Raw genomic sequence first — 18,007 nt, forward strand, 5'->3', positions numbered from 1 at the left:
CAATTTAACACATATGTATATATATAATTTTCTTAATTTATAAAAGTTGCCTCCAGTTCTCTCACAGTCTCATTCCAACTCAGTGACAGGTTGACAGCTTTGTCACCAACTCTCAAGAGTGAGACCTTTATGATAGTAATCAAGGGAGTTCCCTGGTGGTCCAGTGGTTAGGACGCTGAGCTTTCACTGCCTAGGGCCCAGGTTCAATCCCTACTCTAAGAAGAATCTGCAATCCAATTTTTTGGCTGTGCCAAAAAAAAATGGTGATTTAAAGTGTATCTCACATAATTCTCTTTTCTCTTTCCTAACTCTCCAGTTAGTGAGAATAAAGAAAAATGAAATTCCTAAATCAAGGCCACTTCCAGTTGGAGGCCCCAAACACAAGCAATCACCTATCTGGCCCTTAGATGGTGCCAAAGGTTCATCTGCCTTCGAAGGGGAGGGGTCCTACCAGCCCCTTCCAACACTCACTCTTTGTGTGTGGAGATGGTAGACAGCCACCTGCCCAGGCCTGCTCTTGAGCTGGATTTGAGGGATAAAGAGACAAGAAAGATGAAACCTAGTTTCAGTTCCTCCCTGTGGATTAGAGCATGGAGGAGGCACCTGGGGAACACCGGCAGGAGGAGGTGATTTCTGGGCTGAGCTGAACTCCACACAAGTGTCACCTGGAGGAGAAGAGGGTGTCCAGGAGGATGAGCTGACCCGAGTTTCCATTTGGATCCCCTGCCCTGGGGTCACTCCTGCTGTATCTTCCCCCTCAACCCCCGGGGGTGGCTCTGGGAGGGGCTGGAGAATGGAGGTGTGAGGCTGGAACAAAACCAGAAACCACCACCACACTTTCGGTCTGTCCTCCCTCCCTCTGAACCTGTTTCTCCTGCCATGTTCTTCTTACAGATCACCTGGTCAGGGGTGGTGTGGTAGTGCCCCAGCCTCCGTCGGTCAGCAGGGCTGTGGGCTGGGCCGGTGGGTCCGGGGGTCTGCAGCCAGCCTGCTGGGTCTGAGCGCATCGAGGTCAGGGGTGGGGGCAGGGGAGGGTGTGGGCTGAGGTCAGAGCGAGTGGTCGGAGGAGTGCAGGGCCAGCGGCATGAGCAGCGCCTGGAGTGTGAACACCTAGACAGGGCTGCTGGCTCGGGGTACCGCGAGCCCCGGGACTTTTCTGCAGGGGGAGGTGGGCAGGTGAAGACAGGAATGCAGAGCAGATGAATCCAGGGAGAGCCAGGCGACCATGGCGTAGAGCCTGAGGGCTGGATCCAAGTGGGACTCTGAGCTTGGAGAGTGAGGATGTCCTAGAGCAATGCTTCTGCGGACTTGGCAGCTTCAGAATGTGGGGCCTGAAGGGTGAGTCAAAGGTGACTTGGAAGGCCTGAAGGTGAGTTCAAGGGAAGATGGCGGAAGACGTCTGCATTCCTGTCCAGGACCTCCGATTCCTGTAGGAGCCAAGAATGGGCCTGAACTCCGTCTGTTCCTCTCCCACGAAAGTTCTGCAGGTCAGGCCTGGGAGTGCCCCGGGCACAGTGCACACTTGTTGTCTGCCTGACTTGGGCGCAGCACAGAGACCTGGGAGGGCTGGGTGGGGGACGAGGAACCTTCCAGGAGGGTGTGCCCCCCGGCCACACCCCACACCGGGCCCCGCCTCCCCCAGCAGCTGACCCCAGGCCCTCTGCCTCCCTCCCGGCCCCAAAGCTGCACCAAGGCTGCGGTCCTCGGGAAGTCCTGCTTCTACCCTCATTTGTCCAGCTCCTTTCCTGCCCAGCCAGCCCCTCCCTGCCTTCTTGCCCACATCTCAGCATCCCCTCTACTGGACGCCCGTCCTCTTGGATGCCTCGTAGACATTTGTGCCCAACACGATCACCCTGAACCGGTCACCTGCTGCCCCGGGGTGACGGCAGCCCCCCCACCCCACACACACACGGGACCCTTGACGTCACCCGACTGTCACTCTTTCCGGGTCTTGCCCACGCCTGCCCCTTCTCCACCCACCAGCTCTGCAGGTGCAGCCCGACTCGGGTCTCACTGGTCCCCACTTTCATCCACTTTCATCCACTTTCATCGACTCCTTGGCCAGAGTCGATGTGGGTCTGAGCGGGCCCCCGGGATGGCCTCCAATACCTCCCATGGTCCTCGGGCCACGTTTCGGGTCAGCTGGCCCGGCGCACTCACCCCCTGCCTCACGCTGCTGTGTCCCCCAAACCCCATGACTCGGAAGGGCTCTTCCCGCCTCCACTTCCTTTCCCGCCTTGCCCTCCCCTTCTTCCCCACTGACTCCTTTTAGATTTCGTTTTGGCTAACCCTGTCTCTTCTCCTTCTCCTGGGTGCCTCTCCTCCCGGCCCAGCAGCTAACACCCACCCCGCCCCCAGCTCTCAGAGCAGCCTCCAGCGTGCCCACATCCTGCCATCTTATGAATCCACGGGTCAGCCTGGCGCTGGCTCCACACCTGCCCGCACTGTGAGGGCAGCAACCCAATCTCCCGCCCAGTGCGTCCCAGGCCTGCACACAGGCTCAGTAAACGGGCTTTACGTGAATGATGCTCCTTAAACAAGACACCCTTTCGTCTAGCAAGACGGTGCTCACAGCAGGAACACAGCGGGGGGAAAGAGCGCATCACTGCGACCCACTGATGAGGAAGTGGCCAACCCCTCCCAGGCCCCCAGGGGTGGCTGCCCAACATGAGCCTCGAAGGGTGAGTTAAGATTTGTGGTACCGAAATATCCCCAATCTTGCAGTCAAATGGAAAACTGGTTTGCTCTGTGGAAATTACCATACAGCAGACTCACCCACCCACACGGCCAGAAACAGAGGGCGGCCCCGTTCCCTGGCCCGCAGCATTCAGCCCCACCTCAGGAGTTCTACTGCCTGCCCTCCTGCCCCTCTCGACTCAGAGCTCAAACCGTGCAGGATAGATTCCTGCTGTGCTATGAATGCCAGCGAGGCCACCCTGTCTCCCTCCTCGTCAAGGGAACAACAGGGCGCCCATCCATCCATGGCACACCCACTGCGTGCTAGGGGCTAAGTCTTCCCGGGGATTAGCTCAGCGCATCCTTCCATGTCCTTGCTGTAGATGAGACAATAACGAAGCAGAGAGAGGTTGTGTAGTCTGCTCAAGAGTCACACAGCCAACAACTGACTGTGGCACAACAGACAACCCGCTCCACGTCAACCGTACCAATTTCCAAAGCGTGGATTTTCCAACATAGTTATAACTTGATTGTGAACGTTTCTCCAAGGTCATTGCTACGCATCAGTTTTTTTAAAAAGCTTTATGAGATATACCTGATATGGAATAAAATGCGTGTGTGAGGTACATTTTGATACCTTTTGACATTGGCGTGCACCTGTGAAATCACTCCTACCATGGAGATGAGACAGTGAACAGACTCATCACCTTAAGTTTCCTCCTTCCTACTCCTGTCGGCTACACCCCCAGGCCACCACAAACCCTGAGGAGTTCCAGCTCGCATTTCCTAAAATTTTATATAAATGACTGGCATAAAAAAAAATGACTGGCATAATTATTTTACATATAAACCATTTACCAAGATAGGCCACAACCTGGGCCGTAAAACAATAAATCTGAAAGAATTCAAATCATGCCACGTACCTTCTGTGACCATCGTGGAATTAAATATCAGATATCAATAATAAATATCTGAAAAACCTCCAAACATTTAGAAACTAACACATTTATAAATCACCCATGGGTCAAAGAAGAAATCAAGAGGGGAATTAGAAAGTTATCGATTTACATTAATAAACATGTACAGCAGTTACTGGGTGCCAAGTGCTGTCTTGGGCCATTTCCCAAAACAGAATGAGCTAATGTTAGGCCTTACAACAGCTCTGTGAGGAAGACATATACCCATTCTGCAGACACTGAACCCTGAGGCCCAGAGGGAGTAACGAGTTGCCCCAGTGCCCAGGGAGGCAGTGGCAGAGCTGGGATTTGAATCCAGGACACCTGCCCCCAGGGTCCGGGCCTGGTGTCTCAGCTTACTGATGGGAGGGACACGGAAAGGTTTCAAATGGGGAAGAAAGATGGTCAGATTGCTCTGACAGCCAAGATCACTTTGGGATGAGTTCAACAAATACTCAACAGCTAAGTCTGCAGGACTTGAATATATATTACACATAGCATGGTGGAGGAAGCGGGAGAAGGCTGGGAATTAAAGGAAGAAGTGAGTGGAGACCACGGGGGTAGGGCTCCGTGGGGCTCAGGCCAGGAGGGAAGGTGCCCAGACGCTGAGAACCCATCTCTATCAGGGGACAGGTTGGGTCTGGCATGAACGCGGGCAGGAAGGGGCCCCTAAGGAAATGCCTGTGCTGAAGCACTAGAACACTGATTAGGAAAGACACCGGTGTTTCAGGTCGAGGGGAGGCTGTGTCCCAGCCCCGCGCGGGCGGGCAGCTCGCGGAGCGAGGTTTAGAGAAGAACGTGGCAGGGTGCGCAGTGGGAACCGAGGACCGGGCGGGTCGGCGGCGCCCTGAAGGCGTGGTCTGTCTCCCAGGAGGGATGGGGTGTCCCACAGGGTCTGGGGCGTGTGTGCGGGAGCGGGTGACCGGGCCAGATCTGGTTCTCACAGCTCGCCCCAGCTACGGGGTGGGGGACACACACCGGACACGCCCGGGCAGAAAGAGGCGCGAGGCAGCCACGCGGCTCTGGAGGTCTCTCGGGTGAGCGGCGGCCGGCAGGGGACGGGGACGCAGGGACGTGGACGGACTCGAGGTGCCCGGGGGGGAGGCGGGGGGCGTGAGCGCGATACCCAGGCCTGGAGGCTGGAAGCACCCTGGCGCCCGAGAGGGGACGGGGCAGGAGCGGCAGGGGAGAGGGGACCACGGCCGGCCCGGGCCACTGGTTTGGAGCCGGGAGGGACGGGCCCGAACCGTCCTGTCCTCGGCGACCACGGGCGGCAGGCGGGCGGGCGGGCGGCAGGAGTTTGGAAGGGGGTTAAGGCTGGAGCTTGCGGGGAACGCCGGGTCCACAAGTGGCCGCTGGAGGAGAGGAGACGAGGGCCCGGACACCGGGGATCTCACCGCCGAGGCGCTGAACGGCTCGTCTACGCCAACTCTTAAACTTCCCGGGCCACGGCAGAAACCGGGCAGAAAGAAGGAAGTGGGCCGGGCCGCCGGAGGGACGCCCGCCGACGGTGGCGACCGGGAAACTTCGGCGCCACCACCCCGGCCGCTCCGCTTGTCCTCCCCTCCCTCCCCGCCCCGCCCCCAGCCCAGGCCGCCGGGAAAACCCGGGCCGCCTGCCCGGGAGCTGCCACCCCTTCTGGGGTCAGAAACACTTTTTACTCTTTCCCTCGGCGGACGCTAACCACCCTCACCCACCCTCACCACGTGGCTGGTGGTTTCCGGTCTGTTCTCCTCGTTTTAAGGGGGCTCAGGACGCCCCGCGCCTCCCAAAGTGGGGCTCAAGCCCCAGTGTGAGAACCCTGTTCCTGGAAAAGCTGGGTTTCTCTGGAGACTAGGAAGTGGAGGGACTGTCAGTCAAGTTTGTTTACATCGTAAAGAGCTTCCAGATTGTTCCCAAGAGTGGGGGGTGGGGGGTGGGGTGCAGTGGTATGAGGCACTGGAGACAAAGACCAGAGGAAGGGGATGGGAACCCCGAGAGGCCTGGGCGGGGCAGGGGTGTACTGCTCGGGAAGCCTCAGCTTCCTGAACCGCAAACGCCCCCCACCCCACCCCACCCCACCCCACCCCCGTTATTGACCGGGCTGAAGACCCAAGATCCTACCCACCCACCCCCGGCAACCGCCAAGATTCCTACAATGGTGATCTGACACTAAACACTTTTAGAATTCCCACTTAGAAATTCTCTTTTAAAGCAAGTTAATTACCCATACCATGAATTATATACTTCATGTGTGCCAGATATGTACTCAGTCGTGTTCGACTCTGCAACCCCTTGGGCTGTGTAGCCCGCCAGGTTCCTCTGTCCGTGGGATTCTCCAAGCAAGAACATTGGAGTGGGTTGCCATGCCCTCCTCCAGGGCATCTTCCCAACCCAGGGATGGAACCCAGGTCTCCTGCATTGCAGGCAGATTCTTTACCGCAGAGCTGTCCATCACACGGATATCTCAAATTACATGGAAGAAAAAGAGATGGGCCTTTTAACAAAATCAGGATGCGTGCGTGGGCTGGGTCAGCATGCATGGTCACCAAGTCCCAGAATTCCAGACTAGGGCCTGCAGTGCATTGAAAGATGCGGTTTTGAAACAAACCCAAAGTAGCTAACAGGGAAGCCACCGGCTCAGACACGGCAAAGAATCCTCTTGCAATGCAGGAGGCCTGGGTTCTATCCCTGGGGTCAGGAAGATGCCCTGGAGGAGGGCATGGCAACCTACCCCAGTATTCTTCCCTGGAGAATCCCCATGGACAGAGGAGCCTGGCCGGCTACAGTCACAGAGCCAGACACGACTGAGCGACTAAGCACAGCACAAAGTAGGTACAAATGCCCAAAGAACTAAGCAAATGCTGGGAGAATTCGGGACTGTGTCCCTTTCAACTCTTCCCCCACCTCGGGCACAATCGAGCCTAAGGACAGGAAGAGCCCACATGTTGGAGTAGCGGCCTGCGTTGGGGCGGGGGAATGGCACTTTGTTCCAGGGCCCACCTCTGGTTCAGAACCAGCCAAACGGACCCATGAGGCTCTGGAGCTCCCCTCTGCTCCCCCTGCACATACGCTGGTCACCCCTCGCTCATAGACCGCTGCACCCCACAGTCAGGCTGGGGCTCTGAGCCTCCGCGTTAACGAGGCTCTGACAGGCACTTGTTGCCCTAATTCCTTGTACCCTGAACCCGTAACCGCTGCCCCTGGCAAAGAGATGCGCCCTGGACCCCGTAATCGCTGCCGGGACCCCCAAACCCCTAACCATGGGCCTGAGCCTGCGATCAGTGTCCCGAGCATATACATGGGACACGGGACTGGGCCCCTCACCCCGGCTCTGATCCCCTAAACCCGGCCTCAAGGCTCAAAACCTGGCCCCAGGCCCGCAGTCGGGGAGTCCTGATGCTCAGGGGATCTGGAGCGCACACTATCTGGAGACACGGTTTAAGCACCGAGAGTTTACTTTTTTGGACTTCCCAGAGCCGCAGGCACGGGCAATCAGCCCCCGGAGCCTTGACAGAGGTTGGGGTGGGGGGAGCGTTAGGCCGACGCGAGCCGAGCGAGGGTGGCGGGCCCGGGGCGGGAGGCCGGCGGGGCGCAGAACACCGCGCGCGCGGGCAGGTAGCGCCGGGAACGGTAGCCCCGGAAGGCGCCAGGCCCGCCCGAACGCTCCGGGCCGCGCAGGCGCACTGCGGCGGGGGTGGGCGCGCTTGGCACGCAGGCGCCTTGAGTGGTGGGAGCGCGCGGCGCGGCCCCGAGGAGGGGGGCGTACGGCCTCCAGTGCGCAGGCGCAGGCGCGCGGCCGCGCCGGCGGTTGGGGAGGGTTCTTCCGGAAGGTTCGGGAGGCTTCTGGAAAAGGCGCCGCGCGCTGGGCGGGCCCGCCTCTATATAAGGGCGGCGCGGGGGCGGCGCGCCAGTTGCCTCTGCGTCCCTGTGCTGCGTCGCTGCGGAGCCAGTGCTAGTCCTTCAGCCAAGGTGAGGGGAGGCGCTTGTTGGGGGCACGCGGGGGTCCGGGGACGGGTGGGCGACGGTGAGGGCAGCCCCCGGGACCCCCTGAGGTCGGCAGGCCCGGGGCGGCCGTGGTTAACCCGGCAGGCCTTCGGCCTGCGGCGGCCTCCTGTCCCCTCCCCCCCCCTTGCCATCGGGAGCGAGTAGGCCCGGGGCCTTCGGGGGTCGTGCTGGACGGCGAGGGCCGGGGTCTGCGGCCCCGGAGCGGGGTCCCCGGGTCGCGGGCGGGGGCGCCCGGGCGGAGCGGCGGCCTTGCGGCCAGCGTGGGCTGCGGCGGCGGCGGCGGCGGCGGCGCCCGGCCCCCGGAATGAGGTCATCCTTTGTCAGCCGGCGCCTCCCGCGCGCCCCGGGCTCGGTAGCGGGAGCGAGACACGGCGGGGAGGGGGTCCGGCCGGCGGCCTCACGGGCTCCGCGTTCCCCCGCAGATGCCCGAGGAGACCCAGGCTCAGGATCAGCCGATGGAGGAGGAGGAAGTGGAGACGTTCGCCTTCCAGGCGGAAATTGCCCAGTTGATGTCACTGATCATCAACACTTTCTACTCGAATAAGGAGATTTTCCTGAGGGAGCTGATTTCAAACTCGTCCGACGTAAGTCTCAGTGCGTAGTGGGGTGTTTGTGTCAAAGGGCACGGTTTTACGGGGGATGTTGTGCGTCATCACGTGTCTTTTTTTAAATAGGCTCTGGACAAGATCAGGTATGAGAGTTTGACCGATCCCAGTAAGTTAGACTCCGGGAAAGAGCTGCACATTAATCTCATACCAAACAAGCAAGACCGAACCCTCACCATCGTGGACACCGGCATTGGGATGACCAAGGCCGATTTGATTAATAACCTGGGCACCATCGCCAAGTCCGGGACCAAAGCGTTCATGGAGGCTTTGCAGGCTGGCGCTGATATCTCCATGATTGGCCAGTTTGGTGTCGGGTTTTATTCAGCCTATTTGGTGGCTGAGAAAGTGACCGTTATCACCAAACATAACGATGACGAGCAGTACGCCTGGGAGTCTTCTGCAGGAGGGTCCTTCACAGTGAGGACTGACACAGGTAGGCGCCCGAGAACAGGCTGCGTGCTGTAGGCGCTGGAACCCCAAAGAAGCACTGAAGTTTGTGTGTAGTTTTTTTAAAAAAAAAAAACCTGTTTCCCTGGAGGGTGATAGCATGCACTTGTGGTGGTTTATCTTGGGCAAGGCCGCTAACTGCCCTTGTACTCTTTCCAGTTGTAGTAACCGCAAGCTTCTGCTTCGTAAACTTCCCAAATAACTGCCCGGAGAGCGAAATAGTATTTTTCTTGCCTTGATCAGGCCATTGTGATTGAAATTGGTCTCGATCTCTGGACTTCTTTTTCAGGAGAACCTATGGGGCGTGGAACAAAGGTTATTCTGCATCTGAAAGAAGACCAGACTGAGTACCTGGAGGAACGGAGAATAAAGGAGATTGTGAAGAAGCATTCTCAGTTCATTGGCTATCCCATCACTCTTTTTGTGAGTTTCCATATATCTTAACGTATATAGGTTACTACAGTGACTGAACTGAAATCCTGTTAGTTCTTAAAGCTTTTCATAAGAGATCCAAACTTGCACTAGTTTCCTGGGTTGATAGGTAGAACTCTGTCGACTCTTGGTCAAGGTTCCCAGGGCTGTTCAGATCCTTCAGAAATTGATGAGTAGCTTCCTGGCTACTACTGTTTCTCAGGTGGCGTTGGTGTAAGTGCTGCAATCTTTAGCTTTTTTAAGTTTTGTGATGGAGAGGTGACATGATTTGTTCGCCTTTGAAGGTGGAGAAGGAACGTGATAAAGAAGTTAGTGATGATGAGGCAGAAGAGAAGGAAGACAAAGAGGAAGAGAAGGAGAAAGAAGAAAAGGAGTCTGATGACAAGCCTGAGATAGAAGACGTTGGCTCAGATGAGGAGGAGGAAGAGAAGAAGGACGGGGACAAGAAGAAGAAGAAGAAGATCAAGGAGAAGTACATCGATCAAGAAGAGCTGAACAAGACAAAGCCTATCTGGACCAGAAACCCTGATGACATCACTAACGAGGAGTACGGAGAGTTCTACAAGAGCCTGACCAACGATTGGGAGGATCACTTGGCGGTCAAGGTGAGTGACTGCTAAGTGCGTGGAACCATCATCCTTAATGTTCCCTGATGCCCCATGCTTTGCCTAGAGTCAGTGTTCGGTAACCCGAAGTGTTACATGTGGTGCTTTTTGTTGGTGCAAGTTGTTCTCCTTTTATTAATCTTGATTGTTTTATTATAGCATTTTTCAGTTGAAGGACAGTTGGAATTCAGAGCACTTCTTTTTGTCCCAAGACGAGCTCCTTTTGATCTGTTTGAAAACAGAAAGAAGAAGAACAACATTAAGTTGTATGTTCGCAGAGTTTTCATCATGGATAACTGTGAGGAGCTAATCCCTGAATACCTGAGTAAGTATAGTTGAATGTCACTGCTACTGGTCAGAGATTCATCCTGTCAGCTCCTGGTTTTTAAACTAAACATGGGGGGAGATCATTCGTCTTTGGTTTTTTGACTTCACAAATTGTCAGTTTTTGGAGTGACTGCATTTGGTCTGTTTTTCAGATTTCATTAGAGGTGTGGTGGACTCTGAGGATCTCCCTCTGAACATTTCCCGTGAGATGTTGCAACAAAGCAAAATTTTGAAAGTTATCAGGAAGAATTTGGTCAAAAAGTGCTTGGAACTCTTCACTGAACTGGCGGAAGATAAAGAGAACTACAAGAAGTTTTATGAGCAGTTCTCTAAAAATATTAAGGTTGGTTAGAAACTCATTTGACTATTAGGAGTATTAGTCAGACGTTTTTCATTTGAAATAATTGAACACAGAGAAAGTCTACTAAAGCTAACACTATCTTTCAGCTTGGAATACATGAAGATTCTCAGAATCGGAAGAAGCTTTCAGAGCTGTTGAGATACTATACTTCTGCTTCTGGTGATGAGATGGTTTCTCTCAAGGACTATTGCACAAGAATGAAGGAAAACCAGAAACACATCTATTACATCACAGGTAATATAAAGGCAATAAATGTGATAGTTGATGTTTGTTTTTGTCATCTCGTAGGAACAGTTGCATGTGTTTTCTACCCAGATGGTGTTACACGTAAAACTTCTCGTTTCTTAGGTGAGACGAAGGACCAGGTAGCCAACTCGGCCTTCGTGGAGCGTCTCCGGAAGCACGGCTTGGAGGTGATCTACATGATCGAACCTATTGACGAGTACTGTGTGCAGCAGCTGAAGGAGTTCGAGGGGAAGACCTTGGTGTCGGTCACCAAGGAGGGCCTGGAGCTGCCGGAAGATGAGGAGGAGAAGAAGAAGCAAGAAGAGAAAAAGACAAAGTTCGAAAACCTTTGCAAAATCATGAAGGACATTTTGGAGAAGAAAGTTGAAAAGGTGTGTGAATATAGTCTTTATTTCCTGGTTACTGACCCTTCTTAGGGGTGTTAGGTGTCTTTTGAACAAGTCACGTATACACAGTCCTTTAAGATCTTTATAAAGACATTAGAATGTAAAGGAACTTAAAGCTTCGGATATCTATACTTGCAGATAGTATTTGATTCATTAATACTCAAGTTGCTTAAATATTAAACCTGGTAACAAGTACTGAGAATGGGAACTCTTTATGCCCAGTTATCACTATATATGTATATATTTTTTTTTTTTTTGATGAAAGGTGGTTGTGTCTAACCGGTTGGTGACATCCCCATGCTGCATTGTTACAAGCACATACGGCTGGACAGCAAACATGGAACGGATCATGAAGGCTCAAGCTCTGAGAGACAACTCAACGATGGGTTACATGGCAGCCAAGAAGCACCTGGAGATCAACCCTGACCATTCCATCATCGAGACCTTGAGGCAAAAGGCAGAGGCTGACAAGAATGACAAGTCTGTGAAGGATCTGGTCATCCTGCTGTACGAAACCGCTCTTCTGTCTTCTGGCTTCAGTCTGGAGGATCCCCAGACACACGCCAACAGGATCTACAGGATGATCAAGCTTGGTCTCGGTAAGCCTTGTGCAAGTACCATGAGTACCGAGTACCTTTGGAGAGAAAAACCAAAACACATGGCTGTTGAAAAGGGTGAACTTTGAGCAGTTTCAACAAGTGGGCGCGCTCTTTCCATTTGGGTAACACTGAAGTCACATGAGTTACAAGGGAGTAAATAAGCCTTCTGGTTGTAAGGGATGAAAAATGAAACCACTTCATGTACCATGTAATTCACTCGGCCTTGCCAGTGGGTATGAACCTGCAGTGTTGGACCAATTATGTGGCTTTAAGAAACCTAATCGATGTTTTATTTCTTTAAAGGTATTGATGAGGATGACCCCACTGCTGATGACAGCAGTGCTGCTGTCACTGAGGAAATGCCTCCCCTGGAAGGAGATGATGACACGTCCCGCATGGAAGAAGTAGACTAAGCGCTGCCTGAGCATCACTTTGCTGTGTGTTCAGCACTCTGTCTCCATTCCCTCTAATATGTCTTCAAGTATTTCTTTATTTTTGTTAACATTTAAAAATCGTTTGGCATGGTAACTACATGAGGGGAGGATAAGATTCCTTTATACTAAGTGTGATACTGTGATACTTTTAGCACTAAAGCAGAGCTAGTTTTTTCCTAGTTTCATGTTGGCTTATTTTAACAGATGGAAGTAGTTACGTTTGTTGTAAGGTGTGTATGTAACCTGTGTTAACTTTGTGGTCTGAAGTGTTTAGCTATCAAGCGGATTCTTTAGTAGACCAAAATTTTCTGTCACTGAAGTGTTCTGAAGTATATACCGTGATGTTTAAAAGAAACACTTGTTAAAGCAAGTTTTCATCTTCTGGGATATACTTTTTAAAACTTCCATCCCCTGTAGTTATGACTGCATGTGCCAGGCCTCTAGAAGTTAGTGTGTTAAGCTGAACCAACTTGATTGGAGTCGCTGTCCATACATAGGGCTTGTTTTCCAAAGAAAAATATTGTTTAGAGTAGCAAACTTATAAGCCTGCTCAGGCATGTTGTAAAGCCGCTGGAAAAGTAACTTGGAGCAAGTTTTGTGAATGGAAATGTAGTGCTCAAGTCACATTCTGCTTTAAAAAGTTGTAACAAATACAGATGACTTAAAAAAACTATGTGTAATGTCTTACCTTGTGGGGGTGGTCCCAGAAAGTAAAACATGAGGTGTGCACCTCTTGGCCTGGGAGAGGCAAGGAATCAGGTGGCTGCGGTGGAGGCCCTAGAGCCTTACTGCTGTGACCTCAGGGTGCTCAGGCCACGCGTGTGGGGTGAGCCTCTATCCTTAAAAGACAGGAGAATAGTCTCTCCTTTGATGGTATTGGTGAAGCAGGATGTGCAATATAAATACAGCCCTTTTTACTGCCTTGCCCTTACGAACCACACCTGTTGAACACCTTCCCACATGAAACCATCTCTGCTGCTTGTTCTCTGGTTCTTTATTGAACCTCAGGAAAGGTGTGTCCAGGAGGCTACCGAAAGCCATAAGCGGCACACAGCAGTTGGAGCGGGCAGGCGTGAGCATTAGGGTAGTTGGTGGGAGGTCTACCCAGGATTTGGACCTAAAGCCTGAGAGAGGCCTGGAGACTCCATAGACGGGAAGATCTGTCATGGATAGTGCACTGGTGGGTAGTAAGTGCCTGGTAAGCAATAATCTTTAGTCCTTAATCTAATGCAGCAGAAGTGTTTAACTCCTGTTAGTCTAAGGAGGACTTCCCTGACAGTAAAGAATCTGCTTGCAGTGCAGGAGAGCCTGGTTCGATTCCTGGGTTGGGAATGTCTGCTGGAGAAGAGAGGCTACCCATTCGCATTCTTGGGCTTCCCTTGTGGCTCAGCTGGTCTGGTGCCAGCGGCCCTGCTGTTGAGGAATTAGTAATTGAAGGGCAAAAAGGAGGTTTTTCTTATTTCCCACCTCTAGTAAGGAGACTAAGAATTCCATTCAAATTAAAAGTATTAGATCCTCTATAGATGGTCTCCAGTGGCAAAAAAAAAAATGTGCACAGAGCATTTCCCCCCTGAGTTATGCAAAGTGTTTATGGCAGGTGTGTAATTTGAACTGCCCGCTAGCAAGCCTTGTACCGGAGGTAGACCACGGAGACCACAGGTGCCCACCCCCGGGGGTGAGAAGATGAGGTAAGGACACCACCAGGCTGGCGGTGACCTCCAATTGTCAGGGGGTCCCCAGCCTACTACTGCCAAGTCCAGTTCTTCATACTTCCGCAACTAGTCCCACCCTGATGAGTGTAGAGAGCGCTGGAAAGCAAAGATTGATTGGTATGTGTTCAGGTGCTAACTGCGACCCCCAGTGGACTGTAGCCTGCCAGGCTCCTCTGTCCATGGGCAAAAGGACTGGAGTGGAGTGCCATTTTCTTCTCCAGGGGATCTTTTCTAAGCAGGCGTTGAACCTGCTTCTCCTGCACTGACAGGCAGATAGTTTCCCAGAGTGTAAAAGACTTCTCTTACTCAGGGATTATGTGGTTGTGAGAAATCTACAAAACCGGCACAAGGATTCATCAACAGAGCAAAGTCCCAAGATGGGAGATCAATATATGAAATACAATTTAAATTTTGTTAGCAGGAAAAATAGTCATCAGTGTTATAAAATGTCTACCAGCATTTTAAAATCGGTAATAGAAAACAAAAACAACAAATTGTAATAGCATACTAAATAGGAATAAATTGTACAAGAAGTTACGCAAGACCCTGCATCTGAGAGCTGGAAAGCAGAAATTAAGAGACCAAGGTAAACTGAGAAAAGTGAAAGAAGCCAGACAGAAAAAACACTACCTCCTGTGTGATATTTCATAGAATTTTAGAAAAGGTACAACTATGATGATGGAAAGCAGGAACCCCAGTGGGGACTTGACTGCAGGGGGTCCAGGAGGGAACTTGTGCCCCAAAACTAGTGACAGCTGCACAGCTGTGTCTTATTAAAATTCCAGCTTAAAATACACAAAATGGGTGACTTTTAACCGTGTTTTGTACATAAACAGCAAATGAAAAAAAAGCAAAGCGATAGAAAGCAGTCTATAGGGATTCAGAAGTGAGTTTGAGCAAGTCCTGCACCTCATTACTTCACTTATAAATCAGCTAATATAAATACTCAGGAGCCTGTTCTGGTGTTTTCCAGGTAGCAGGTGCCTGGTGTTTAACTGGGGCTCACTACTCAGGCGGTCACCTTGCTCAGGCTCAGGTCCCCCCATACTTTATGCAGTGTAACCTGCTGCAAGCCCCAACCCAGGCCTCGCCCTTCTAGAATTTTCCCTAGACTGCCGTGGCCTTGCTGTCAGTCCTCTGAATTCACTAGTTGCTATCAGGCATAGATTCCTCATGGTTTCATTGAACACCAGCAAAGGACCAGCCCAACACACAGATGAAAGATGCATCACCAGGGGATTTCCCTGGTGGTCCAGTAGTAAAGAATACCCCTGCCAGTGCAGGGGACACGGGTTCGAACCCTGATCTGGGAAGATGCCCCGAAGCAGCTAAGCCCGTGTGCCATGACTATTGAAGAGCCTGTGCCCTAGAGGCCCTGCTCTGCAACAAGAGACACCACCGCAATGAGAAAGCCACACAGTGCAATGAAGAGTAGCCTCAGGTCACTACAACTAGAGAGAAGCCTGCACAGCAATGAAGACCCAGCACAGCCAAAAATAAAGAACAAAAAACTATAAAGAAACATGCATCATTGGGGAAGGCAGCCATGGCAAAGGCCATGGAGCCCCAGTTGTGGTTGGAAGCACAGAGCGAGGAGGGGCTCAGCTGGCAGGGCAGGGTGGACGGGGCGTGGGACGGCTCCAAGGGGGTGGTGTGTGCGGGACGGGTACTCCAGGAAGAGGGTGACTGCTGATACAAAGAAGTGGGGGGCGTTTTCCAGTGTAACCAAGTCTTGAGAGCCTGGATGTGTTAGGTCTTGAGAAAAGATCCCTGAGCGTCTGAGTGATGAGAGAAAGCTAGAAGATGAGACCTACTGAATGCACCTTGAACAATCAGCCTTGGGCCTGTGTTGGAGACTGTCCAGCCACTTAGGTGATGGGAGGAGGGTTGCTGTGGTCTGCCATGGGGCTGCTTTTTCAGAATAGGGAAACCTCAATAGCAGGAATACGGAGTGGATTTGGCGTGACGAGTCAGCGCCACCATCTCCGTGAAGTTGTCTCATCTTCGTGCCAGGTGCACCCTCGTTCCAGCTCACCCTACACGTGGGAAAAACAGTCCTGAGAAACCCAGGGCCCGGCCACACTGGCCATCCCACACTCGGTCTGATGATCCTACCTTCAGTGATGGGGCTTAGGAAGAGCCGATAGGACCAGTCCTGACTCCCAAACATAGACGTGTTTGTTTGGTTAAGTATCTGTATCCAAAACACTTCATGTTTGGCACATGGTAGGCACTCAGATATCTGTTTACAAATGAGTCTCAGACCTTCACAGTTTACAAACACTTTAACTTATAGTTTCTAGTTTCTTTGTCAACTTTTCTTTTGTAGATTTCTTTTTTTTACCATTAAAAAAATTTTATTGGGGTATAGTTGATTTACAATGTTAGTTTCAGATATACAGTAAACTGAATCAGTTATACATACAAACACTTTGGAATCCTCTTCTCTTATAGGCTATTACAGAGGACTGAATTTCCTGTGCTATACAGGTCTTTATTAGTTATCTATTTTTTTTTTTTTTTTTAGTTCTACCAGTTTACTGCTACCAACCCATCTCACACATGCTCAGTCATGTAACCCCATGGAATGCAGCCTGCCAGGCTCCTCTGTCCATGGACTTTCCCAGGCAAGAACACTGGAGTGGATTGCCATTTCCTTCTCCAACTTTTGCAGATTTCTAAAGTGCATGCAGAAGTGGAGAGAGACGAGTAAGTGTTGACAAGGACACACAGTGTCCCTCACACACTAATGATGGGAATGTAAAGTCGTGCCATTTTGGAAAACAGTCTGGTAGTTCCTGGAAAAGTTAAACATAGAATTACCATGTGATCCAGCAATTTCACTCCTAGGTATGTACCTAGGAGAAATGAAAACATATGTCCACAAAAACACATACAGTCCTCCCAGGGTGTCTGTCCCACAGGGCCTTTGTTCCAGGACCCCCCGAGGACACCAAAATCTGAGGATGCTCAAGTCTCTTGTATGAAGAAAAGGGTGAAGTCAGCCCTCTGTGTCCTCAGGATATGTGTGCACACATTTTCGTAGCAGTATTATCGATCCTAAAGGAAATCAACCATGAATATTCATTGGAAGAACTGCTGCTGAAGCTGAAGCTCCAGTACTTTGGCCACTTGATGCAAAGAGTGGACTCTTGGGAAAAGGCCTTGATGCTAGGAAAGACTGAAGGCAAAAGGAGAAGGGGGCAGCAGAGGATGAGATGGTCAGACAGCATCACCCACTCAGTGGACATGAATCTGGGCAAACTGCAGGAGAGAGTGAAAGACAGGAGAGCCTGCAGTCCACGGAGTCACAAAGAGTCGGACACAACTTCGAGACTGAACAACAATTATTCATAAAAGCCAAAGGGTGGAGACAAACCAAATGTCCATCAATTGATGAATGGAAAATAAATATTCCATTGCAATGCAATATTATTGCCACAGAAAGGAATGAAGTACTGATTCACACTATAATACGAATGTACCTTGAAAAGTATGCCAAGTGAAAGAAATCAGTCACAAAGGGCCACATTTTTATTCCATGATCTCACTCATATGAAATGTCCAGCATAGGCAAATCCACAGAGACAGAACGTAGCTGCATGGTTGGCCAGCGACCTTGGGGAAGAGACATAGAGAGTGAAAATACTAAAAGTCAGTGAACTAAATAAATAAATAAATAAATAAATAAAAGTCAGTTAACTGTACACGTTCGAAAATTTTTGGCTGTGCAGGCTTTTTGTTGTATGATTCCATTTATTTGTTAAAATAAAAAAAATTTTTTTTTGCCTGTATTGCACAGTTTGCAGATCTTAGTTTCCCAACCAGGAATTGAACCCCAGGCCACAACAGCAAGAGCTGAGTCGTAATCACTGGACTAGCAGGGAATTGCCATGTAGGATTCCACTTGATATGAGGTATCAAGAGGAGTCAAATTCACAGACACACAGTACAAGGGTGATTGCCAGGGGTTCGGGGAGGGGGAGTTGGTATTTAATGTGGACAGAGTTTCAGCTGGGGATGATGACAAAGTTCTAGAGATGGATGGTAGTGCTTGGGGGCACAATGATGTAATTGTACTTGATTCCACGACTTGTACACTTAAAAATGATTGTTGTTGTTGTTGTTCAGTTGCTGAGTCCTGTCTGACTCTTTGTGACCCCACGGACTGCAGCACACCAGGCCTCTTTGTCCTTCACCATCTCTTGGAGCTTGCTCAAACTCATGTCTA

General features: G+C 51.4%; 1 protein-coding gene and 1 long non-coding RNA gene across 2 annotated transcripts in view; both read left to right on the top strand.

Moving 5' to 3' along the window:
- Positions 1-492, top strand: part of LOC110150474 (uncharacterized) — a 32,873-nt gene extending 32,381 nt beyond the window's left edge. The window contains exon 4 of the long non-coding RNA XR_011491733.1: positions 317-492. This is a non-coding gene — a long non-coding RNA (uncharacterized lncRNA). The remainder of the gene's footprint in view (positions 1-316) is intronic.
- A 6,957-nt stretch (positions 493-7,449) lies between these two features.
- HSP90AA1 (heat shock protein 90 alpha family class A member 1) lies at positions 7,450-12,434 on the top strand. The gene is made up of 11 exons (XM_020913445.2): positions 7,450-7,583; positions 8,042-8,203; positions 8,294-8,660; positions 8,964-9,097; positions 9,391-9,711; positions 9,871-10,036; positions 10,191-10,381; positions 10,486-10,633; positions 10,748-11,016; positions 11,297-11,630; positions 11,934-12,434. The coding sequence occupies exons 2-11, from the start codon at positions 8,042-8,044 to the stop codon at positions 12,041-12,043; spliced, it is 2,202 nt and encodes a 733-aa protein (XP_020769104.1). The 5' UTR covers positions 7,450-7,583; the 3' UTR covers positions 12,044-12,434.
- Positions 12,435-18,007: the final 5,573 nt, after the last annotated feature.

This window comes from Odocoileus virginianus, chromosome 16 (genome assembly GCF_023699985.2).
Source record: "Odocoileus virginianus isolate 20LAN1187 ecotype Illinois chromosome 16, Ovbor_1.2, whole genome shotgun sequence".
In the NCBI taxonomy this organism is placed as follows: domain Eukaryota; kingdom Metazoa; phylum Chordata; class Mammalia; order Artiodactyla; family Cervidae; genus Odocoileus; species Odocoileus virginianus.

Excerpts from the sequence above, each read along its gene's own strand:
- HSP90AA1 (XM_020913445.2), top strand. The coding sequence starts at position 8,042 with ATGCCCGAGGAGACCCAGGCTCAGGATCAGCCGATGGAGGAGGAGGAA. Across the intron at positions 10,634-10,747 it reads ACACATCTATTACATCACAG|GTGAGACGAAGGACCAGGTA; the intron begins GTAATATAAAGG and ends CTCGTTTCTTAG. Across the intron at positions 11,631-11,933 it reads GATGATCAAGCTTGGTCTCG|GTATTGATGAGGATGACCCC; the intron begins GTAAGCCTTGTG and ends ATTTCTTTAAAG.